Here is a 26,823-nt window from a genome sequence, read left to right on the forward strand (position 1 = left end):
GTTGTCATATACAATTTCACCGCTAACCTTAGTAGCTAGCATCTAGCTAGTAGCACGACATAATGATTACATCTCCTTGGTTGTCTAAATACATCCATTATTTTAGATAAGCATGTAAACGATCAGGAACAACGAAAACACGTTTAACGTTAGTGAATATTTTATACAATGAAACGGTAAGTTCATGAGTTTTCCATGTATACCATGGATGTATTAAGAGAACGAACTATACTTGTAAGAGACATGAGAGAGAAGCTCATGAACGTGCAAGTTGCTACCGGTTGCTACGGCAACACAAACCAACTGTTGCTAGTACGCATGTCCATTGTGACGTCATGGGCCACTCAATGTGCTTTTGACATCCAGTTCTCTTAATACATCCATACTCTAGCGTTTCTCATATGCATTGTTGGGTTTTCGAGATCTCGCAAATGAAATTCAAGATCTCGCAAAACAAAGTCAAGATCTCGCAAAAGTATAGTCAGCGTTTGTCCCCAGTACATGTTTTATTTTTTTTTTATTCGTTTTTATATATTTTTCCTCCATGTCACTTCCGAGGCTCCGTAGGTTTCTGCATGGTGCTCCCTGTTTCAGCTTAGCATACAGCTTGGCTGGTCCAGGGAGCATTACCAAGAGCAAAGCCATCAGCACCTAGCATAACTGTTTTTCCATTTGTTGCAATAAATGGTTAACTCTGATGAATGATGAGTGTTCCTGACTGAATTGTCAGTGTTGTTGTGTCCAGGTTTCTCTTCTCTTGACTCTCTCTTCCCCCATGACATGTGATCACTTTTGACTGTAGATTTTGTTCTTGTTGATCTAACATGAAGTACTTTTTGTGTCCACATTTTCAGACCGCAACTCCAAACTAACATGGCAGTCAGACTGTGCGATGTGGCTTCTCTGCTTAGAAGTGGTTCGTGGGCGCCTGAGCCTTGGACTGGGGTCTGTGGCTCTTCTCTTTTTAATTAAGTTGACCAGACAGCCTTCTTTCTGTCCAAGCACTCAGGCCATACCAATGATGTTAGCTCTCACTCATATTTTGACACTCAAACCAAATTAATCACATGATCAATTTGGAATTCAGGCACAGTTTTGTTTAAGAAAAGTACCCAAGTTGCTAATGTATTACTGTATTGTTATGGTCTGAAACTGTCTGCTACTCTCTACTCTAATATCTTTGTCTCACAGAATTACTTTTTTGAAATGATGGCTTTGTGACCTTGCACAAATTAGTTAAGGTGATTTTCCAAGAATAATATGCATAGTGGTTTGATTACACTGATCTGCTTTCTGCACATGGTGAATATGTTAACAAAGGGTCTTCGTACATTTACTTGTTGCTGGTTGCCTTAAATGATTAGCACATCATGTAAGGCCTTTTGTCTGATGCATAGGCTATAGGCTTTGTGTACTGTATCTACTTTATTTTGCCGGATTACGTTTCACTTCTGCTACATTTAGGCCTAACCTTGAAAGATATATTTAAACATGCCCCTTACCAAATTGAATATTGCTTAAAGGTCCCATGGCATGAAAATTTCACTTTGAGGTTTTTTAACATTAATATGCGTTCCCCCAGCCTGCCTATGGTCCCCCAATGGCTTGAAATGGCGATAGGTGTAAACCGAGCCCTGGATATCCTGCTCTGCCTTTTGAGAAAATGAAAGCTCAGGTGGACCGATCTGGAATCTTACCTGGAAGGTTACCTCCCCTTTCTCTGCTTTGCCCGCCCAGAGAATTTTGCCCACCCATGAGAGAGGGAGACATCATGGCTTTCAAACGAGCAAAGTGGCATCCTCAATAGCTACGGACACAGAAAAGGCACATACTAAGGAAAGCTCATTGTGGGATTGGCTCTCTTGGCTGTAATTCTGCACCAAGGCTGAAATTTGGGAAAGAGACTTCAGATACAATATTAGGGGACCACTGAGGTCTATATAAAAGCATCCAAAGAGAACCATGTCATGGGACCTTTAATCAATTGTTGAGCTTCTGACTCATTAATAGACCATCACATTATTTTCCCTGCCCCAACCTGTTCTAGGGGAACCAAGTATAGACATTCACAGCTTCTACTTTTTTAAACCGTAATGGCCTGTAAGGTTAGTTCCACTATGTTGCACTCACAAACTCACAAATTACATCTCAATTAGTCAGTAATTAAAAAAAATGTGTCATTGTTCTTTAACTATTTATTGGTATTTTAATGTCTGATTTACAATTGTTTTTGACTTGATTTTTTTTTTTTTGTCTCTTTAGCAGGTAATTGCTGCCATGGAAACACAGCTGTCCAATGGGCCAACTTGCAACAACACAAGCAACGGCCCCTCAACAATCTCAAACAACTGCTCCTCACCTGTAGAGTCAGGGAGCATAGAGGACAGTAAAACCAACTTGATAGTCAACTATCTGCCTCAGAACATGACCCAAGAAGAGCTGAAGAGTTTGTTTGGGAGCATCGGAGAAATTGAGTCCTGTAAACTAGTTCGAGACAAAATAACAGGTAACGCAACGGTTTTCATTTCTATGACAGGGTAATAGCTCGGGCCCCACAGATAGTATGTGCTCTAAATTTATTGGCTGCGAGTATGTGAATTTGAAAATGAGATTATTATAAATTGAACATAAAATAGACCTAATGTAAGTTTAAATTTTACAAAAATGTTTTTCCTCACTGACATCAACATTGAACCCAAAACTTCTATCAGTGTGGCCCTACTAATATTGTTTATGCCAAAAGCTTTTCTGTATTTCAGCAGAGGCCTTCGTTTTGAAAGTCAGCCAGTTATTTTGCATCTCATTATGGAGAATATCAGGCATTGCCTTTACATAGTAGTAGGGCTGTCGTGATTACGTCAAGCTTACCACGGCTTAACCACATAACTGTCAAACATTGTTTAGTAGCTTATCAGTCTGTTTCAATAAGGGATGTGTTCTTGCCGAATTGAATGATGTACCTGCCAAATGCATGTAAAGCTGAGATTTTGATGACTTTTTATGGCGGAAACCATGCTACTTCAGAAATTTGTACGGTAGAAAATCAATACTGTGACAACCCTACATTGTAACAATTATAAAACCTACCAAGCAGCAACATAAGGACTGGTTTTAATAGATGTGTGCAACATTGGGCCATAGAGGGTAATTCCTTGGTCCGTTACTACAGGAATTTTAAGAGGCGCTCAAATGTAATGCATTTTACATTCCTTATATTTGGGCAGGTAGAAGACTTGCAAATTATTTCAGGTTGTTTTTAATGGAAGGAATGTAGATGGCAGAGTTGCACACTGAAATCGCCCGTCTGATATGAGCAGGTAGATAAGGACTAAGGCTGCTGGGTTCTAACTGCCTGCTGTTATGATCAAGGTTACCTAGACCTCGGACTGTCCACTATGGTCTTTTTAAGGATGTATACACACAACTGTTGCATTTGGTCCTAAAAAATATCCTTAACAGCCTTAGTTGAGTGACAAGATATTTCAAATGAAATTAGGCTGGAGGGCAGGGGGGCGGTTATTGAGAAGCACTGTTAAACTAAGAGGCTATTACTAATAATTATGGATTTTCTTTATTCTGAGACTCCAAGGTAGGCAACTTAATTAAATTAACATGGAAGATGTGCACCTAACCACAATTGGCTTTTAAATATTAACCCTTAGAGAACGGAGATCCCGTGGTGGACGCTACAGGTTTGCGAGAGATCGTTTACATGATCCTGTTTAAATCGATGACCCTCTGGGCCTCCAAATCTAATTTTACAGAAATTAGCCACTAGGGGACGCTACAAGTACAAAAAGTTTATATCATGAACGGCTGATCAGATTTTTACAAACTTTCGAGGGTACGATCTAGTGCCACTCCTGAGGCCACGCCTACAGTGGGGTACTGATTTGTCAAAGTGGGTGTGGCCTATGGAGCCCAGGTTTGGATTCACCACTTACACTGATGTGAGCAACTTCAAATTTACAGTGTAGATGTACATGGTTCATGGACCTCACATACCAAAAATTACACATATGGACCTCTAGGTGGCACTATGACGTAAAACGTGTTTTTGCCTATAACTCCCACCTTACACATCGCACATTAGAATCCCTTACATCAATGTGTTCCTTGAATCGAACTGAATCTGATAATATAGGCCACGCAAAACCAACTTTTTCGAACTCCTCCTAGGCCGTGTGACCAATCTATACAAAACCTGGTACGTAGCATCTCTAGACGGACCTGACCAAAAGTTATCTCGCCCAAATTAATAGGTATCAGAGCAAAACTTGGTATTATTGTTCGACATCCCACTACCAAATTTGGGGAGGATCGGCCATTAGAGGGCGCTATAATGAACGTAGACGCGTTTTGGCAAATAACTCAATGTATTTAAATGGTAAATTTGCAATGGCAGTAAATGCTCTAATCACAAAACTTCAGATTATTGTTCAATGTCCCACTACGATTTTCTGTACCAAATTTGGTGAAAATCGGCTGTTAGATGGCGCTATAATGTTTTGGCAGATAACTCGATGCATGCAAATGGGACAATTTCGATTGCAATTTCTCTGCCTTAGTAATAGCTATAAACACGAAACTTGTGATGCTCGTTTGGCATGACGCTCTGAGACTCTGTACCAAATTTGGCGAAGATCAGCCATTAGGGGGCGACGTTTACCTCCCCACCGTCACGCTTTGGGTCCCGCTTTCGCGCGCTCCCCGGGTCGTCGGGGGCGACTGGCGCTGGGAATCTTGGACCCAGTCATAACTGCTTGCAGTTCTATTATTAATAATTATGGTTTATTGACTTACATAGCCTTTTAGCTTGGGTTGTACTGATTTTAGGGATCTGAAGCATTTCAAGATACTCCAAGAAATGACATCACAATGAGCAAACATACCAATGTAGGCACTGGCGGAACAATTCTATTGCAGAGTTCAAAGGGTTAATGTTTAATATTTCCCAATGCTCATGTACTGTATAGTTGACCAGTATTCACACATTTGTCTTTGCATGGTTGCCAAATATTTTAAATTGTTTCTCTGGTTGCTTCTATAGTCCTTTAGGCTTTCTCTAAGAATGATTTCTATTCAAGGTGCATTTGTAGTAAAAACAACTTCTTTAAAAATAAAACTAAGTTGTAGCTCAATTGGAGTGTCTGTGACTGTATAAGTGCTCAAAATGGCAGCAAGAGTTCCACAGACCATGCACCGAGATTAGTGTATTTGTGGGGATGGATGTTGTAGGGAGCTCATTATGCATTTACTGAATTTAGTCTTTTGGCATGCAGCGATGATGAAAATTGTCAAGTGTGTAGTCTTGCATGGAATAAATGCACTTATGTAGCCATGCGTAGAAGAAATGCATTTGTTTGTTGGTGTGTGAAATGGGTTGAGCTGAATTGACAAGTGATCCTCGTTTAAAATCAGTGTCGAGCACAGTCTGCTTGGGTGATTGAACATAAACATGTTTGATGGTTTACATATTTAGCAGAGCAAGTCTGAACATAGCTCTCCAAATAATTTTTAAGGGCAAGGATATAAATGAAACAAGTTGTTTTGAAATCAGCCTGCCCTGAGTGAAAAGGACTTGAGGCAATACTACATGTCCCCATAAAGTGGGGCTGTGTAATTTAAGATTTAGCAAGTAACATAAGTGAACCTTTTTGTGGTTTGACCAAGGAAACAAATTGCTGTAGGGCTCCTGATGCCTCAATCAAGTTTGGTCTTTTAGGTGACCTGTAAACAAAATAAATGCAAACATTGATAGATGAACAAAACTGTTACCAAAGCGTAGGTTCCTTTATGGTGCCATATCTATGGCTTTTTGTTACTTTGTAGGCAGCGGTAATTTCAAGTTTTCTTTAAAAGCAGACTAGATCCAACCAGACTGATTAACATTAAAGGAGATCAAGTCTACAAGGTCAGTTTAGATTTTTAGATGTTTTTAATATCTGGAACTCTAATGCATGTCTAACTAGATGATATTTTGTTTGCATACAGGGCCGCTTTGGTTTGGACAACAAAATTGAAGGAAAACTTTCTTTGTAATCTATTAAATTAATCTATTTTAAGTCTGAGAAATTTGCTACCCTCGACATTAGAATTGGTACATTTTATTTCATTTTTAAGTCAACAGTTCTTTTTAAAAGTAACGTTTTAAACATGGAAGTAATCATTGCTTGAAATGAACATCTATTTCTCTAAGGTATCTTCCCCTGCTACCTTGAATGGTATAGTAACTGTATGTCAGTTGTTGACTTTGCTTGTCCTCTGCCTTAATTCAGCTATCTTGTTATAGACAATCCAAACTGTTGATTTGATTAAAACTGGTTGCTAGGTCTGTTTATGTCTGTCTGTAGCATTGCAATCATGTTCATCTTGTATTTGAGTGTAGGTCTGCATGATTCGGGGAAAACTATGAATCACGATTTTTTAGCTTAGAATTTGATATCACGATTCTCTGCCATGATTTTTTTCTCACGAAGCGTAATGTTTATTGCACACATGAACCATGAAAAAACAAAACAAATTGGCAGTACCAAACATAGATTTTGTTTTGGCATCTATAGCACACAAGCCTGCAAACATAGAGGCTTCAATGAATAAAGAAAATAAAGTACATACTGGCCATTTAAGTACAGTAGGCTACCAAAAAAGTGACATATAACACATTGAACTAAATATGGCCCTGATACAGGCTCTATATGAACTCCTTGAACATGTCTTTACATAATTAAAACATGTCAATCAACATGCTGCAGCTTCAGTCTCTAGAGAAATGGAGTTTGTCAATTGGCAGTTTAAGTACAGTATCAAAACAGAATGACTTCTTAGCCCCTTTACACCTTTTACAAAAGGAAACCGGTAATGAAGAGTATATAATTACACAATCATCACTTTGTTTTCAGAATGAGAGCTTCTGTTAGATTGGATTAGAGATGACTGTTGCACCGGCATCTTTAGTGAAACTTAAGTGTGTAGATAGGGTCTGTTTACGGCACATAGCATCAGTGGTAATCTGATTAGGAGTAATTAGCCATACAAAAACAAATTGCCATTTATTTATTATTTTTATTAAGAAATGCAAATGTAGCCAGCTGAAAAGGGTGAGTTCTTAGATTTCCGGTTGGCATTAGATAACCTTTAAACGGCACAGTTAAGTTAGGCAAATGTCTTCTAGGCAAATGTATAAACAGCACTGACATTAATAAATTCAAACTTGTGTTTTATTTAGGACTGCAGTTCTGATGTCATTATTGCTTTTTAGTGCCAAATTTACTGTATCTCAATTTCAATGTCAGTGGTGTTTGGTCAAATTTGCAATATTTAGGGTCTAAATCCCAAGACTGGGTCAATAAAAAGAGGATTGATCCCTGCTGTTGAGCAGTAGTTTTTGTCAATGCAGGCATTTATAAGGCATGAATTTGATATTATACAAGTTGCAATTTGGATTAATATTTGATGACCAGCTTTTATAAACAGTAACTGACCAGCAGGCTATATCAAATTGAGAAGTTAAGCTAGTATTTTCTTCTTTTTTTACCATTAAAAACTTGAATAGAGGTGGGAAAAACTTCTTCAAACTCAATTTGAGAAAAATTAGGCCCTTAATGTTATTCAAACCCTCAAGTCATTTATCAGGAATGATGCTCTGATTTCAATTTCAGCTCTACATAAAACCCTATACCCTCCAGACTGTGTTGCTTTTGTCTCTCCCTTGGCCCTGTGGCAGTGGATTTAAGCCAGCCTACATCTGTGTACTGGTGCTACATCAGATGTTAAGTAATCATCAGAGAGATGCATGCTTCCTCTTTGCTTTTAATGTTCTCGCCTTGGCTGCTGCGGCTGCTGCAGCAGCTTAGTCTTTGTGTCATTTTCCTCCCACTATGGGCAGCGCTAGTCTTTTTACTGGAAGCAGGGTGCAGTTTTCTGTTTGAAAGTGCATCACAGCATGTCTCCTCTACTCCTTAATGACAGCTGAAAGTGAGCAAGTTGTTTATAATAGGAACATGTAAAGGCCTCGCAGTCAAAGCAACTTCTTAAGACATTCCATATGAAGACTTCACTATAAGGGTAGGGGGTGCCCACATACAGCATGTACAGTAGAACACCGTAAAGCAGGCAATTTGCCCACAAGGCTTAAGTAAAAGTGTCCTTTCACCAGCTCATTTCAAAGGCTCTGCATTTTTCTACAGGCTATAAATGTCCCTGAGATGCAATGTGAAATTAAGTTTATGAACTTCACTTGATCACAACACCCCATGAGAGCAGTGACTCATGGTGGTAAGACAGATAAAGCCAGTATGGATGCATATAGGGTGTTTAGATGTGTAAGCTAGCAATGCTGCGAGCAATATTTTTCTTACTAATACACCAATGTGTTCTTATTTTAACATACAAAATGTATATAAAATTGTATATTGTCACTGTCACATACACAAATGTGTATATTTCATAGACGGTCTACAACATGTAAAAAAGCTGATGTAGTTAATGACAACCTCAAACACATTTGAAGAGTCTGATTAAAAGAAAATGTTTGAGTTATTTAAGTGATGGACAAGTATTGACCTCTCTTGTGGATTCACCCATCTTTCTGAACATGTCTTGTGCTTAAATATAATAGTCGATGAAAATGTTAACCTGATTTAATATCATAAAGTTTAAGATGCAACAGTTGCTTATGTACTGTATTAATATGCTGAAGCTGCTTGAGCTGGTGAACTTGACCGGCAGTGGAATTGCAGAGAGACCCAGCAGTGTGGGTGGAGGAAATTGAATTGCCTCTGTGCACATAAAGAGTGGGTGTCAATCTATTGTACATTTTAGAGATAAACTGTAGAGGGAGGGGAACACATTGAGCCTTGGCTACTGCACTGTGTCAGATGAGTTGGTGTAAAAGCAGAGCAATTGCTTGTCGTTTTTAATTTAAGACATGTTGGTCAAAGAGTTGGTTTGATAATTTACTATAGGTTGTAAGCCAAATAGATGTTGGAAATGGCCTGTGACCTCCTGTGGTGTTCATGCTCTGCCAAATAAAGACTGATTGTTCATCTGTGTGTCCTAGTATTACTGACACTTACATTTGAGTAAAACTCTATTGATGCCATTCACAATGATTCATAAAATGCAGTTATGTCCATATTTAGTTGTAATGTATTGTAGTGTTTGTATTTAGCAGTCACTTTTCAGTTTCTATTAAATGTGACACTAAATGTATTTTCTGGTCTTGTGATTGAAGGGCAGAGCCTAGGCTATGGATTTGTGAATTACGTGGACCCGAAGGATGCAGAAAAAGCCATCAATACCTTAAATGGCTTGAGACTTCAGACCAAAACCATCAAGGTAAAATGTCATGCATGAATTTTTTTATTTAAAACATTTTATTTTTAATCACAAACGGGCATTGACATGTTGAATCTTATCTCCAATAAGCTATCCTATCAGTCATATTCAACTTACAGAAATCAGTTACCATTCATGTCTGGTTGCAAAAATCCAAGATAGACAGTTTGTCTAGCTCTCTGGGTTGGAGTCAAAGCATAATGAGGCTGGAGAAATGTGGGGTGGAAAGGGAGAGCCTATTGTTAATCTGGGCACATGCGGCTTTGCCTGGGCCTCAAGTAGAGCAGAACTGTTTCTATGGTTGCATGTGCTGTAGTGCTGCTCTATGCCTTTACAGGGAGGTGGCTGCCATTAGCATTCATCAGGCAACGTAGCAGTCAATGTGCTGGTGGAAAAACTCATTTGCTTCATATAGTGCTGCAGGATTTGTGGATGGTGGAGCCAGATTATTAAATGTGATATTTTTTACAGTGGTCTTACTAGGAGCTAGCCAGATCCCTTCTCACACCGGGCATTAAAATGTCTGTGGGCAAAAATATATATTGTGATAGAAAAATCATGTTTGAATTGCGCCAAATTTTTACCTGTGCGCTTGATTATTTCTGTACTAACATTTAAATATTATATTGACAGTTGAAGATAGTGTTATGAGCCATACCACTTAATTCCCTTGAATCCAACTGAATGTCTTTTTCTCCACCTCGCTTCCTCAGTTCATACCTCCGAAAGTATAACAAAGGGGGGGGGGGGTGTGTGTGTGTATATGTATGTAGATAGATAGATTCTCTCTCTCTCTCTCTCTCTCTCTCTCTCTCTCTCTCTCTCTCTCTCTCTCTCTCACCCAAAATTCTCTAGCTGCTCTGTCAGAAGTGCAAATAAACCCCAGTGAGGTAGAGGAATATACTTTGCAAATATTAGCATCAAATGAAGTGTAAAGTTAAGACTGGACGGCAGGGATGAGAAGCGAGGGAGTTGCCTGGCTGTGGTCAGGGTGTTTGAGCTTTCACGTTCACATTGTCAGCCATCCCTTCAGGGCAGAAACACAGCTAGTTTTGTGATTGGGTGACCAAGTGAAGTTTTATCGATCTGAGAGCACAGAAAGGAATGTATTTTTGTTTGATTAAAGTGAGTTTTTGAAGCAGATGACCAGATTACCGAGCAATAATCCAAGTGGAAGATAACTAAAGAGCAAAGAAGTTGCCTTAGCAAAAAAGAGGGTAGAAATGGTGAGCATTTCTTTGTGGTGGCAACTGCTCTGCCCATCTTAGAAACCATATAGTCAATGTGATTGGACCCCGACAATGCACTATCAAGCCGTAGTCCTAGAAGCTTAACTTTATTTACTTGTTTTATAGACTTCAAGATTCATTTCAGGCCCATGTGCTAATTTATGTTTAGAGCCAAATATCATGCAGACAGTTTTGATGCATTAAGCACAAGTTTGTTTGTTTTTATCCAATTAAATGCGATGTTGAGCTCGCTAGATAGAACCTGATTAAGCTCAGAGCATGTGGATGTGGCATAAGGGAGGGTAGAATCATCAGCATACATTGTCAAACTTGCTTGCCCAATTGCAAGTGGCAGATCATTGGTAAAAATTGCAAAAAGAAGAGGCCCAAGGCAACTCAACCGGTTTGAAAAAGTGCCATTGTAATATACTCTCTGATCTACCGGATAGGTAACTTCTTGACCACAAAATAGCTGAGTGTTTAAAACGATAACAAATAAGTTTACCAATCAAGAGATCATTATCACTCACATCAAACGCATCACTGAAATCTAGCATAACTGTGCCCACAATATGATTAACAGCGATTCTTGTTTGTTGAAATATTGAGATTGTCTGCAGGTATTAGCCATAGACAAGAGCCGATTCTTCAGAGGGCAATTCTCAGATAACCAATCAATATTCAGGTCTCCTAGTAGATAAGAATTCTCTAGTTTCCTCTGTAGCCCTATCCAACATGGCACACAAGCAGTCAAAGTTATGCATTGTAGAGCTTGGAGCACTGTAACAACAGGCGATCAAAATAGGCTTCAAGTGCGGCAGTTGCACCTGAAGCCATATGGCCTCACTGTCATGTAGGTTAAGGTCATAGCGTTTTTTTACTGGAAACTGGTCACATAAAAATTGCCACCCCTCCACCAAACCTATTTCTATCCTTTCTGTATACAGAAAAGCCATCCAAAGCCACCTCTGAATCTTCAAATGAACAGTCCAAATGGGTCTCTGAAACAGCCAGAACATCAACCTTATTAGACTGCAAAAAAGAGGGGAGAGTTCATACATTTTATTTCTAAGGCTGCAGATGTTAATATGTGCAAATACTAAGCCTTTAGGTAGTTAGTTAATAGACATGTTCAGATGATTTTGTGTAACAGGCAACTACACTCACCTAAAGGATTATTGGAACACCTGTTCAATTTCTCGTTAATGCAATTATTGATATTGAGGCGGATGGGCTACACCAGCAGAAGACTCATCTCCACTAAAAATAGGAAAATGAGGCTACAATTTGCATGAGCTCACCAAAATTGGACTGTTGAATACTGGAAAAATGTTGCCTGGTCTGAGTCTTGATTTCTGTTGAGACACTCAGATGGTAGTCAGAATTTGGCGTAAACAGAATGAGAACATGGATCCATCATGCCTTGTTACCACTGTGCAGGCTGGTGGTGTAATGGTGGGGGGGATGCTATCCTATCAATATGGGCTAACATTTCTAAAGAATGCTTCAGCACCTTGTTGAATCAATGCCACAAAGAATTAAGGCAGTTCTGAAGGCAAAAGGGGGTCAAACACTGTATTAGTATTGTGTTCCTAATAATCCTTTAGGTGAGTGTATAATCAGTGGGTACATATGGATTACCTTTATGAACTGCTGGGTCCGTCTGTGGGTTTGTCTTTTCTTTGGAAGGCTGGGCGGACATCTCCACGCTCCCATGCGGCTTTCAGCTCCGGTAAAAGCTCCTTGCGTTTTTGGCCAACTTCTTCCGGATAGTCTTCGTTGATTAATACATTTGATCCTTTTAGGTTCTTTGCTCTTTCCATGACAGCAATTTTGTCCTTGAATTTAAGGAACTTGACGACAATCGGTCTGGATCTAGTAGTGTGCTTCTGTGCGCTTATCTGAGAGGAGTTTACGTGCTTTTGTCTCAGTTTCTGTCCAACTCTCATTACCTCTCTTGTACTCCATCAATCACACTGTTTTTTCGCGACTGTCCCTCTAAGTAGTCCAATTTGCCTAGTAAAGAGAGGATGTTTTGACTGATAGTTGTAACATCAGATCTCAGTTCTGAGCGCTCTCTGGCAGATTCTCTTTCCTCAGCCCGTAGTTCATCGTCTTTTTGTTTATAATGAAGGCTCTTGCATAATCCACTTCTCTCGTAATTTTGTCCAATCTCTTATTTGCTTCAGTCATTATTTTTAAAACGTTTTGATAGTTACGCTCCTGTTAATCCAACAGATCTTTATAAAACCATTAGTTCCATAAGCTTCCGGACTTGAGATAGAGAAACATAGTCCTCCTCTCCCTTTCAGTGCCATTGTAGACAACACATCTGTGTGGAGCGTTCACAAGCGAAGTTCTTTCAAAATAAGAGATACTACTTGACTTGGCAAACAACTCTTGTTTACTAAACATACACTTTCATGGAGTCAATAGTCCCCAAAAACCGCCTTGCAGAAATGTCAAACAAGGTCAAATATCTGAAATTTTTTAAAATGTATGGAAACCACACAGCGGTCGAGTTTGGTATCTTTTCATAAGAGGTCTGTACAGTCTATACACTGTACAATCAGTACATTACAGATTATCGTTGCGTTCCAGTTTGTAAGAAATACTACGTTAGCAGTTAGCGTGTATTCGCATGGTGGCGTAAGCACCAGTCAGGATCACTTCACCGGCTATGTTTTTGCGAGTAACTAACTTGAGTAACGTTACTCTATATAATTTATTGCGAGCACATGATTGTTGAAATGAATGAAAATGACAACCTACCTACCTATGTTAGCCGTGATAAATTAACGAAGCTCAACGCTTACCTGTTTATGAGGAAATTGGTCTACTCTGTGTCCTTTTTAGGCTCTAAGCTGTCTCCTTCTTTTAAATGCATCTCCAGTAGTTACCTGTTATTCTACCGTGTCTCTGGATATGCAACAGTTTAGAAAGATGGCGAGTTTTTTTATTTATTTATTTTTTTAGGGCGGGTAGAATGAATCTTTCTCCACTGATCCCGTTCATTTGTTTGCGGATCCATAGCTGTGTTACTGCTGTAGCACGCTGGGTTTGCGTTTTTACAGGTATATCTGGTAACCCGGCCCAGCTGTCAGAATGGGCAGTTGATACCAACACACAGGCCAAAACAGACATTCCGTCACGGAACGAAAATTTCAAAGGAGAAAATTACATTAGCATTGTTGTCAGAAAACGGGTGAACTCATGGAAGATGGTACTGTATGCTGGCTGTGTTGTGATGCCAGGCTTCAGAGCAGAGGGCTGTGGGTCCAGAAGACTGATGTTTTCTCCAGAATACATGTCATTCACGCTCTCCTTGCCCCCTCCACTCAAACTCTAAAACAAAGTTGAAACAAAAAAAAAAAAGACATGACACTGCCCCACCCCCAATGTTTATATAAAGCAATTAATGTTGAAGTATTTTATTTACTTTTTTACACAGCGTGGTATCGACTTTGGTATCGTGTACCGACTAGTACTTGATGTTTGGTGTTGTGACATCCCTACTGCAAAGTGGATTATCTGTTCACAGAGTGACGGACGGCTGACTCATATGAACGGTTCCAGCACGAGTTAAATGTGCATTGGCAGGTCAGCGATGTTACACACGTCTTGTGTATGAAATGTCTGTCTCATCAATGCGCTGTTTTTTTTTTTTTTTTTTTGATGAACGATTATAATCTATTCAAGGGTCACATCTATCGCCAGCATCCAGGCGTGGTCTTACTCACTCTTAGTCATAGAACTGAAGTTAAATTTACATCTAGTAACCACCTTCTCTTCTGTGTTTTTCCCCGTGTTTTTGCGACTGCAGAGTTTGTGAGGGAGATGCAAACACAGGCACGGCTTTATGGAAGCTATATTGAGATTAACGGTATTGTCTAATTTTATGTCTCGTTTGAAAATGTATCTATACCTTAAAAAATCGATAACACCCAGCCCCACCTTAATGCGCCAATAAAGCATGACATTGTTTAGTCTGCTCTATGACAGATTAGTGTGGTTCTCTTTAGGCCTGTTCTGACTGAACAGGAATCACTATTTTTTATTTTTATTTGTACAAATTAAATTGTTGTCCCGTGTTTTTTCAGTCTTTTTACTAGTCACCAAGAGCCAATGTCAGTGTGCGTGCGTGTGTGTCTTTCAAATGTATCGAGAACCGTTTATTTGATCTATTTCACACTTGGCTTCGTGGGTACCCAATGAACTTGGGGTTTGGAATTTGGAGCAGTTTGGACAGCATTGGATATTAATAAAGTGAATAACCCACAATTTCCACCAACTGCGGATCCGCTCTGGAACGAAGGCGGAGTGGATAGGTTTCCTTTTAAAGTAAATGTGTGTATTTTCACTGACTGCGGAACGGCTGCGTTCCGACTGCATCCCAACTCCGGCGAGCCGCAGCCCTCTGGAGCAGATACACAGAACTTCTATTTTTGCTGGATGCCAGAGAGCTCTGCAGCAATTCAGCACAGTGGAGATTGTGCGGGACAGGAAGTAGAGCACAGAAACAAAATTAAACATCCAGTTAATTTTCAAAATAAAATACACCATGCTCACAGTGGATCATATTTCCCTGCACTACACCTTGACAATGTCATAATGGGCGGAGACAGGCCTGAAGTCGAACTGTTGTTGGTTTTGTGGTTCTCTTTATAGAAACTACATCCTGATATATCGATCATATGTGAATTTGTGAGATCTCGTGGGTCCTCGTGACTTCAGCTGTCATGGCCGCAGCTATTTGCAACAAATCCAGACCTGGTGGGTATTGAAGGACGGCGGAGCACAGAGCCGACATGCAGTGGAGCTGACACACAGCTGTTCCGCAGTTGGTGAAAATTGCGGGTAAAACTAAACGGCCGCATAATATAGGTTGAGGGGGAAAAGCGGTGCCACAGTGCTGGCTCTTCCGTGTCTACCCTTCACAATAAAAGCCCAGCTTAAATTCACTCAGAGCATTTTGCTAAGAGGAAACTCACTAAAAAGGCATTTTTTTGCCGACACTAGATATCAAACAAACTATACAGTTTTCAAATTTTTGTGAGCCGTAAATTCACCACTTCTAAGCATGAGGCAGAAGATAACGTCATTTCCGACTCGGAGCCTGTTCGGGCAAAGAGAGCAGTCTTCCTTTGTCTCACTCAGACTCACCCCGGGTCCGGTTGTGTAAGTGTGCTGCTAACGCACTAATAACATTACCGTCAGCAAAATGCCTCCGCTAATTAAATCCATACTTTAACAGTACTTTATAACCGTCAAGCCCCTAAGCCTGTTTGGAAATTAAAACCTCTGCTGAAGTGTTGAATTCATTAACGATAATAGTGACAAGACAGCACCGCTGTCATTAAATGCGGACTGTTGCGATATCAACATGGAATATCATTGGGGAAAAAAGACAACACTAAAATGTAGATAAAACAAACTCTTTATTTTGATTGCCTTTTACCTTTTCTTCCCCCGTCTCTCTCTCTCAAGCGCACACACACTCACACACACACACTCACACACACTCACTCACACTCACTCACTCACTCACTCACTCACTCACTCATTCATATTCCGTAGCCGGCTGAGTCAGTCTCTCTACTCAGTCCGGTTCTGGTTGTTGATTAATGCCGATTTTTGCTGATTGGCTCTCATAACGGGCCGGATGGGTGGCGCAATAGCGCACCGCCGTGAGTATGAGGCAAATGTTTGTGATTACTTAATGTTGTTATCTTGTGAGTAAAATCTGAATCTGCAACATCCAGTAACATTTCTCTGTCGGGTAAATGTAGTATTACAATGTTTTCCTAGAAGTACACAATAATCAGTAGTATACAGTGGCGTTGCATGTAAGTGCTTTGGGGTCCTTCTGTAAGTTATTTTGGTGTACAGTGGTTCTGGAGAAAGCTATAAGCAGCAATACCACAAGACAAGCAATTGGCCTGTTACATACAGGCATGTTTTAAATGGGCACTGCACTAGTTTAGTGGAAAACAGAAACTGAGTGCTTCTATTAGAAATGCAACCAATAGCAATTGTTTGAAAAACAATTGAGAAATTTAATGCATTTATAAATATACTGAAATAGTGTCAGCATTTTTATGTTACCTGATAAACATACTGTTTAAATTATACAAAGTATTGTAATTGAATGCAATGTGTCACATACAAAGTGACGCAAGCTCTATAGCATGAGTGTATATTTAAGTAAAACTTAGTCCGGTTAATTATTAGTGTTTTGCATTCTCTGATAAAAGCAGCACAGCATCTGCTCCTCTGCTTCTGTTAGTTTGAACAAATGTAACATGAAATGTGATGAATAGCCTACACCTTTATATGATTTGGAGGTTTGAGAGTTCACTGCATGTGCTAAAATAGGTGGTAATTAATGGTCATGTGAACTGTCTCCGTCTGTAGGTTTCCTATGCGCGTCCAAGCTCCGCCTCCATCAGAGACGCAAATTTGTATGTCAGTGGCTTGCCAAAAACCATGACTCAGAAAGAACTGGAGCAGCTCTTCTCTCAGTATGGACGCATCATTACCTCACGCATTCTGGTGGACCAGGTGACTGGTGAGTAGGACATGGCAGCTTTCTTTTTGTCCATTTTCTTACTGTTCTTCCCCTCCTTCCCCCAGTGACTGCCTAACAATATGACACAGTCAGGCCTGAGAAATCTATCAGGTGGTGGTGGTATGAGGTCCCCAAAAATGCAATTTTCCACTAGAGGTGTTCCGAAATATGCATAGATGGATAGAATGTGAAATGGGTGTCAAGTAGCAGGACTCGGTGCTTCATAATTTCTTTTCCCCTCCAATCTCTGTTCTGCCTGCACTTACTTTCTCTTGCTTTCTCCCCCTTTCTCTTTCTATCCCTAGGGTGTACAGTACATGCAATGCCTGTTTCATGGCAAGAAATGAAATGCATTTAGAGCAGTTATATTCTCTTTCTCAACTGTCATAAGGAAGCAGAACCATTATGAAACACTAATAAACAGAATCTCTCACTGAGACATTTCCCAATGGTTCTGTGCCTGTGTCCTGCCGAAACATAAGATATTCCTTTTAGGTGTGCATTATGATTATCTTTATTTTTCAAACATCCACTTTTTATCTGGAGAATTCACTTTCAGTTTTACTTTAGTATTAATGGAACAGTCTGTGATCCAACTGTAAGAAAAAGGGAAACCCAGAAAGCAACATGCTATTGGTCACAAACTAACAGACTTGCGCATTGTACAAAGGTACTCATGCTTTCTGATGCCTGTTTAATGCGTGGCTTTTAAGGACAAAACTCATACAAGAATTTAAGCACAAACATTGCAGAATAAATTCCAAACACTGCAATGCATACAAAAATGTCCAAATGCATACTGTACCATAACAGAGAAATGCACTTATTTAACACGAAACAAATTAATCACAATGTGCAGCAAGAAGTAGTACCCAAGCAACATGGGGTACTGGAGTGATGGACCTTTTTTGATTTGGCAAAGCTACTGAAGCTCAAGGCTGATTGGCAGTCAGCAGGAAGAAACAAGACCAAGAACAAAAAGACATGCATGGCTGTCCCAAAGAATAATGCTTAAACTAACTTATTAGATCTGTTACTTAAAGGTTTCTGAACTGGTGGGGTTTGCTCAAAATAGCTAGCTAACTGTCACACAGAAATTACAACCAGCAGTTAATGTAATGGTACTAATGTAGTGGTCTGTAAAGTTTGAGTTTCAGTGCTGTTCAGCCAACAAAATTGTTTCTTCATTTTTTCCCCCCACCCCTTTCTGTCTTCTTGGGACGTCTGTGCATGTCACGATCTTCGGTCTTGGTCTCCATACCTCAAATTTTGCTAATTGGGAATTTAATGCCTGCTACAGCAATCTCTTCCATCATTTGTATTATTCAGATTTTTAGCTATTAGAAGTATTCGCACTTCTATTGATTCAAAACTTTGTAGTATTGCAGGGCAGTGATGCATCCTCACAGCAAATTTTTTTTTTTTCTCAGAAGGTTGTGGTAAAAAAAATTGATTTTATTTGTTCTGTTTGTGGTAATGCACAACCGTCATGATGAGATAACGTAATCGCAAAAAAATAATTTGATAAATTTGTAAGGTGTAAATCAACCCCAATAAACTTTGTGTCCCCTAAATTACTGTTTAGGCTGTGACAGTGAAGTTAATGCTGCATATCATTACTGAATGTTTTCATGGCTGTCAAGAGAAACTTAGCATATGACTAATCTTATGTTAATTTGCACTCCTCAGGTGTTTCCAGAGGGGTTGGCTTCATTCGTTTTGATCGGCGAGTTGAGGCTGAGGAGGCCATCAAGGGTCTTAACTGTCAGAAGCCGCCTGGTGCCACTGAACCCATTACAGTCAAGTTTGCAAATAACCCGAGCCAGAAGACCAGCCAGGCACTGCTGTCCCAGCTGTATCAGTCACCCAATCGAAGGTACCCAGGACCCCTCGCACAGCAGGCACAACGCTTCAGGTAAAAGGGGCACACCAAAAAAAACAATCTGATTAGACCCAAGTATGGTTAATACTGCTAGTGCTTTTGAGTCTGTTGACCCTCTGAAGCTATTTGAAATTAGCATTTAAATTGTCTCACAGCAGTATTTCTTTTTTTTTTTTTTATTAAATATTCTGTGTTGGAGCGCAATACTCTGGACAGAATTATAGTTCTTCCCCATATTCACATTTCCAACTTTGCTGTGTTCCTCCTGTTGCAGATGTAGGCCTTTCACACAATTGGGTTTGAGCAGATTTCGACAAATATGAAAATGAGATGAGCAATACTCTGAATAAATCAATAGATGGTCTGAAAAACATTTTGTCAGTTAGCCTACTTGTGAAAATGAATCCATAAATTTGCTCTTCATTCCACAAATTGACCTCATAAAAATCACAATTTGTGGAAATGTTATCTTTTTATATAGAATGCTGTGAAAGCTGCAGTATTTTTAACATAACCTGCGCTTTCTATATGAACAGAATTTTTCCGGTTGGCTGTATTGTGTAGGTTGAATTTTGATTAACAAGGTTAATGATTGTCTTAGATTCACTTGAATGGAACAAACTTTTATCAGAGATATTACTCATCTCCTCATCCTGTCAAAATGCATCATCAACCTCATAAAAGAGTGTGTGTGTGTGTGTGTGTGTGTGTGTGTGTGTGTGTGTGTGTGTGTGTGTGTGTGTGTGTGTGTGTGTGTGTGTGTGTGTGTGTGTGTGTGTGTGTGTGTGTGTGTGTGTGTGTGTGTGTGTGTGTGTGTGTGTGTGTGTGTTAGGTTGGACAATCTGCTGAACATGGCCTATGGAGTCAAAAGGTAAATTGATTTTCATTTTTAGATTTCATAGCCTGCCATAATTGAGCCTGAGGGAAATTCAGACCTAACATGAGGGAGATGATGAGATACCTTTCCTTTTTCTTATGTTTATTTTTCCCTGCATGAGCTCTTGGCAACATTGCGTAGGTATTTAACACTGCATAAGGTAACACTGATCTAATATGAGGTTGTTGATCAAAGGAAAAAGCTTTTGTGTGCATGAATTAGTGCTCCCCTCTCAAACGTATACATAATGCAGTCGGTGTGAATGAATTAGGCTGTCGCTTAACAGCGAGTGATAATGTAAATATTTAACATGTGTGCAAGATGCAGAAAGGTAGACTTGTGTATGTTACGAGTAGGAAAGGGAGGACCAGAGCCACATATGCTCCTAGGAAGAGACCGGTGATGGGTGTTACTAAAGACTACCTGCTCCTCTGACCTGGAACAATCACTTTCCCTCTGCCACAGTACAGTAGAGCTGGATACTGGATTCTTGGGGATGACGCTGATTTGGGGGATAAATATGTTCTGATATACTTTCAGTTTAAGTATTAGTAATCATGTGAAATTGGTTTACCAGTTATATCGTAATCCCCATTGGCTCACTTCTCCTACATTGAACCCATCGTAATTATTAAACTTATACTACAAACTTATATTACACATTTGTTAATGACCTCAAGCATACCTTCCTAACATTAAAGCTGCTTCGGTTTATCTGATTGGTGGCTATTATGATGGCCTTCTGTCATATTAGCCGGACTCTACAACATACACTTTAATCACTTATGTACAGTTCTGTAAGTTAAATTTGAGCAAGTTCAGTGATTTGTGCTTTAAACTTGATTTTGACTGATAATTACTTGATGTCTCTCTAAAATAAGTTTAGTGACTGTATAGGATAAGGTCAGTAACAGTGATGCAGTGAAGTGCTTTAATCTTGACATGATGTCACAACATGTCTAGATTAAAGACTACACTGCTTGTCTATATAACAAAGGACAGAATTTTACAATGTCTTACTTGCTATTGCACATAATTGCATACTTGTATTTTGAGCTCCATATTTTTACCTTGATCTATTATGGACAGCCCTGTCCCGTTTTAAACTTTGTTGCGTCAGACATCTTTCAGGATTCGCCAGGATACCAGTTTGTCTTAGTTCAGTTTTATAAGAATGCCTTCCTCAAGTATGATTGAAGTCCAATCCCCTGAAAACTCAAAGGCCCGTCACCGGCGACAATAGACTTGTGATTTCTCTTCTGCCCTGCTCATTGGCTGACGTCTTCGTTCCCAAATCTCTCTGCGTGTCCTTGATGCTGGGAGCATACCTGTCATGGTGGATGTTCCCTGAGAGGCCAACTGGAGCAGCTAATCTTATGTGACACCTGCTGCAATAATTCATAGGCTTTTCATGCACTTTGAATTTTGTTTCTTCAAACTGCAAAACCACATTTACCAAAAGCTAGGGCTCTTGCGCGCCTTTTCATTACAGTCTTGGCACGGACTCCAACTTTAATATGGTACTTATTTACCTGTTTTTGAGTAAATAAGTCTGTGATCCTTTCTTTAAAGGTACATGAGCTCAAAAATCACCAACAGATTATAAAGCCAGCATAACAAGTGTTATGCTGGTTTTATAATCTCAACTCTCATATGAGAGATGGTGTGCATGCATGTTTTAGTCAGAATGACTGCTCACCTTTTTTTCTTTGACCAGGTTGACTTTTTAACTTATTGTCCAGCTGAAGAAAAATATTTACTTTTAAAAAATAAGTTTTGTTCATTTGTGTTTGTATGTTCAAAAATATTAAAAAAAGATTATTAAAAAAATTACATCTAATGATTTTTAATACAAAGGAGGTGTTAACACTGACTGTAGAAGCAATGTAAACACTGCTCAGAATGAAGCATGGCTAGTGCTGATCTCTGTAGAGACTTGTCAGATTCTGTTATGCTTGTTGGCACAATCTCATCTTCTAAAAGGCCCATTTTGTCCTCATTTTGGCTCTTGCCTTAAACCATGTTACTTTTTGTCTTTTACAGCAGGTTCTCCCCCATGGCCATTGAAGGGGTGACCAGCTTGGCTGGCATTAACATCCCAGGGCATGCAGGCACTGGCTGGTGTATCTTTGTCTACAACTTGGCTCCAGATGCAGATGAGAGCATCCTTTGGCAGATGTTTGGGCCGTTTGGTGCTGTCACAAATGTCAAGGTTATTCGCGACTTCAACACAAACAAGTGCAAAGGATTTGGTTTTGTCACCATGACCAACTACGATGAGGCAGCCGTGGCCATCGCCAGCTTGAATGGATACCGCCTCGGGGACAGAGTGCTGCAAGTCTCGTTCAAAACCAACAAAACACACAAAGCCTAATACCCATTGAGAATGTTTCTAGAAAACTCAGCAGAAAATGGAAACAGAAAATGGAAGCGCATTGACCGTAACTTTCTACATTAGTAAAAACAGCTTTGTAAATCAGTGTTACGAAGAAAAACAAAACTTAGTGTCCAACAATGTGATTTTTATTTTTATTTTTTTTATTTTTATTTTTATTTTCTTCATTGCTACGCTTTGAATCTTCTCAATATACTTTAAAACAGAAAAAATACTGCAGGTTCTATTGCCTGTGATGTTGAATTCTCTTGCTGTCTTTACAGATGGACCATCTATAACGGTACTATAGGTTTTGTCATTTTGTTGCACATCTGCTTTGAAAAAGTAAGTCTTGTAAGGTTATGTGTAGTGATTTTCTTTGTATTTTTCTGTGTCCTGATTTGCCTTAGGTGCGTTATGCCTTCAGTGGTTAGCGAGTACTTATTTTGAACTATTTGCAACTATTTTTGATTTTGTAAGCATTCAGTTTATTGTATTATGAGTTGGTTATTGGTTGGCTGCATAATGTTGCTTATTGTAAACTTAATGGATAAAAGACAAAAAAAAATTCTTAAAGCAGTACCTTGCCAAAGAGCTAAGAACCTCTTTGATGTGGGTTTAAAAAGCATCTATTTTTATAAAAAGAAAAATTTGGAGAAACTTTTTACAGGACCTGGAACAAAATATTTTGACTTGGATACTTTGAGAAATATCTTCATATGACACCTTGTGAGCTTTTGAACTTTACAGGAAAGTTTGCAGCGGTTGAAATTTCTGGGGGAGATTTATGATGTAAAAGATACCTTTTGAGATCTTTGTATTATCTTTAGATTCTAGAATCAATGGCAGTGCTGGTTTCGTTTGTAAAATCATCTGTGGGTTCCCCGTCATCCTGGTTGTTATGACAAGCAACTCGCTTTTTGATGATTTGGAAACGGACAAAAATACAAAGGTTTATTAGCAAACAGTGCATGCAAAATTATAACGTGGAGATATCTTAAAACGTAAATGGGGGATAAAAATCAGTTCTTCCTAAAGGATTCCCTTCAGACAGAGCTTGTGGTGTTTTGTGGTGTACCTACGATATATCATTAGACTGATTTTTGTCTTAATATCGACCAATAAGGGTTTTTACATACTTTGTATGAAGGATTGAGGACAAGCCAATGAAGGCAGCAGCTTAAGAAAAACTAGTCTGAAGAATAGAACGGATTACTCCTGAGCTTTGAGCTATGTAAATAAGTCCTTTTTTTATGTTGAGTATTTGGCGAACTTCTTTTGTTTCTAGTTTGGACTTCATCGGAAAGTGATATTATATATATCGTTTTTCTTTTTTCTTTTGAGTATGTAAGGTATTTTTAATTTGGATATTAACCTTTACATTTTAGTTTTCCTTCAGTTGAAATCCTTGATTTGTTGTCCCATGGACTAGCATTACAGTGCATCAAATTTGTTGGTTGTTTGGTCTGTAGATAGTCTTGCTTCGTAAAAAAAAAAAAAGGTATTAAACTATAGACATGTTTTTTTTTTTTTATATATAAACATTATAGATATATATTTATGTGGTAAAGAATGGATATAAACCACAGTTTTGAAGCTATTTGATTAGTTTTTTTTTCATACTCATATATATACGTAATGCATATAACCTGTCTTTAAAATCGTAAAAAGGTGTATATTGCTTTATTCACTTTGGGGTAAGGTCAGTGAAGCAGTTCCATTAACGATAGCGAGTGTTTGTAAAACAACATCTCGGTAATCTTGAACAAACAAATGGAGGCTAGTCGAGCCTTAGATGCACTGAATACTGCACATGCATCCTGCTTGGTATTTAAACCAATTACTAGTCATGCTTCCCCTTAAATGAGCAGTGTGCTATGCATTGTATAATTATCTTTGCAACTGCTTTTTCTTGTTTATCTATTCCTTCTTTGTGTTACTTGTAAAAGTTAAATTTAAGTCTAGATGAGTTGTGATACTTGCTGCTGTGGGGTAGAGACTACGTTTCTCATGCCTGACCAGTCATTGTTGAAAATAACTTTCTTTTTGTAACTTCTTCATGATGATTTGGTCTTGACAAATTGTGCTGATGGTCTGGCATGAAGAAATGGCCCCTCCCACCCCTCTTATCTCAATTCTTAATATAAGAATAATTATTTATTTGAAGTTGTATAGTCTGACTTGGTTCACAGCATTTTTGGAATAGAATATCTTTTGTTGAGTATTTAAAAGGATGTACATGTTATTTACTTTGTGTTTGGATACTTTGGATTTTTTCCATGTTCAGTACATCAATAAATAAGTTGAAGGGCAATGCAGCTTTGTGAATGGATGCCATCATTCCTCTAAAAATGTTTTTTTTATTTAATATGTAAAACTGTCAGCAATTCATAATTTCCTCACTATTCTGTCTTGTTAAATCTAAGCTCTAAGCAGAGAGTACACCCATTATAATTGTATTTAATTCATCTAGATGCTTTGCTCTCAAGAAAATCTGTCTACGAGAACCTCTAAAGATCACTGGAGTCTTGTCGTCCTGGCCAAGGTATCAAAGTCCACTTAACCTCCTTGTAAAACCATAAATTAAGATTTTTACATTTTCTTTTTTGTAGGAATTAAACAAAGGTATAACATGTTCATTAGTGAGCTTTCAATGTAGTGGGAGGCAGTTAATTTTGTACCATTTTGGTTAAAGTGGTTTCCCTTTGCTTCTACTCTTTATGCTAAGCATAGCAAACTGTTTGGCAGAAGTGAGGCATCAATCTTCTCATCTAACCTTTGGCAACCAAGTGAGTCAATTTCATAAAACGTCAAACTATTGCTTTGATGTACCAGAATTCAAACACTGAATTTTACTGTCTTGCCTTGTTCTAGTCTGTGCAATACCTATCGTTCATAAGCGTTTATTTCTTTGTGAATTGACATTATCTCTTACTTAAATGTTTTAAGAACAGTTTTTTGTTCCAGTGATGGATGATTGTTTGGTATTCATGGTGGTGGTCATGTTTCTACACTTTTCGATTAATACTTGCATTGCACGGCATTGAAGATAACTGATAAACAGGTGCATAGTAATTTAAATACACTGTTTTTAAAGTTTTTAACTTCAAATGTCTGAAAAATACGAATATATTCTCAAATTACCTCCAACAGGTATTTGGGGCAGAGTTCAGGTGCTGGCTTGTATGCACAGTCACAAAGAGTAACACATACACGATTTGAAGGATTAAGCCTGATAAGAGAATTGATTTTCTTTTTTCCCCCCTTTTTTTTTCTTTTCATGCTCCACTTGAGGCAGACAGCCTTGCTGAAGATGAAATGGCCGGCTTTGAAGTGCACTTCCCCACTGCGCAGCCACCTTACACTGCCCGACTGTCATTTTAGTGGCATTGCAAGGACGCAGATGGGGGGGGGGGGGCAGCTGAAGAAACCCCACTGCCTTTTTGTAAAGAAAGCTTTAAAAGAATGTCCTGTTTAGGTTAAAGTTCCAACACGTTGCTCAGTTTAATGAAAACAATATTTATGGCATGTTCAATCGTAGGCATTCTAGCACTGTTGGGCAGAAGATAAGGAGGCTAATCTGTGCGTTGCTTAAAAAGCTTTGAGTCTCTGATATTTACTGTTCCATTAGCCTGCATGTTAGAGCAGAAATAATCTTTCCTGACAGCACTTTTTTCTATAAAAGGAGTCATTTTTGCAGTTGAAAGCATCGTGTGTGTCAATGTTACATGGCACTTTCTTGGTTTGTTGTCCTTCACAGGAAACCGATATTTATGTTAGGAGCTTTGGCTGAGTGACAGCATGTTTAGTTCTTATCTGGCATGTTTGATGCTCTTCTCCCAGCTGAAAGTGGTCTTATCAATGCAGACACATTGTGATTGGGCATCCTCTAGCTGTATGTTGTGATTACACGCTGCTAAGTTGAAATAGGATTAGGCTTCAGCAGTTAATGGCCATCACAGATGAGTTGGTGTAAGTTGATGTCATATCCCTCTGTAACTTGACATAAACAGATTTTCAGTCAGTGTGTTTCCTCTGTTGGCACACTGAATCATCAGGGTTTTGAAAAAAATACTTTGACTCCTTTTTTTTTAATGCTTTGGGTAAGCAGTCATTCAGATCACAAAATAGTACAAGTGATGGTACCAACAGGGACAAAATGGGCTTTTAACTTTGAAGAGGACACCATTTTATCCTGAGTGGCGTCTCTGTTTCTTATGCAAAGGCCAAAATATTAATGTAACAGCCATTTGTTGTCATTTTTTTTTTTTTAGGGAGCCATTTCATTATCTATCACTTTTTGGTATTTATTTTAACATTTTACATTAAATTACATTACAGCTATTTCTTTAAGCTAACTATTTCAACCATTTATCGGTTACTTCAATCTATTTTAATAATCTTACTTTAGGCTAACTATTTAAACCGTTATTTGTTAATTTAAGCGAGCTATTTTAACTGTATATCTGTTACTTTTAGCTAACTATTTCAACTGTTTGACTGTTACTTATGGCTAACTTCACTATTTCCGTTTACTTTTAGCAATTGCAACTA

General features: G+C 38.8%; 1 protein-coding gene across 5 annotated transcripts in view; it reads left to right on the forward strand.

Moving 5' to 3' along the window:
* elavl2 (ELAV like neuron-specific RNA binding protein 2) overlaps nt 1–24,585 on the forward strand; it is a 49,352-nt gene extending 24,767 nt beyond the window's left edge. For 2 of the 5 annotated variants that reach the window (XM_039823062.1, XM_039823061.1), the window contains exons 2-8: nt 855–945; nt 2,266–2,506; nt 9,236–9,339; nt 16,983–17,136; nt 18,826–19,051; nt 19,851–19,889; nt 21,939–24,585. In XM_039823062.1, the coding sequence (XP_039678996.1) occupies nt 874–945; nt 2,266–2,506; nt 9,236–9,339; nt 16,983–17,136; nt 18,826–19,051; nt 19,851–19,889; nt 21,939–22,269 (1,167 nt within the window). In that variant the 5' untranslated portion in view covers nt 855–873 and the 3' untranslated portion in view covers nt 22,270–24,585. Of the gene's footprint in view, nt 1–854; nt 946–2,262; nt 2,507–9,235; nt 9,340–16,982; nt 17,137–18,825; nt 19,052–19,850; nt 19,890–21,938 lie in introns of all 5 variants that reach the window. The other 3 variants (XM_039823059.1, XM_039823058.1, XM_039823063.1) reach the window with 2 other exon arrangements.
* The last annotated feature ends 2,238 nt before the right edge of the window (nt 24,586–26,823 follow it).

Source organism: Perca fluviatilis, chromosome 14, assembly GCF_010015445.1.
Source record: "Perca fluviatilis chromosome 14, GENO_Pfluv_1.0, whole genome shotgun sequence".
In the NCBI taxonomy this organism is placed as follows: domain Eukaryota; kingdom Metazoa; phylum Chordata; class Actinopteri; order Perciformes; family Percidae; genus Perca; species Perca fluviatilis.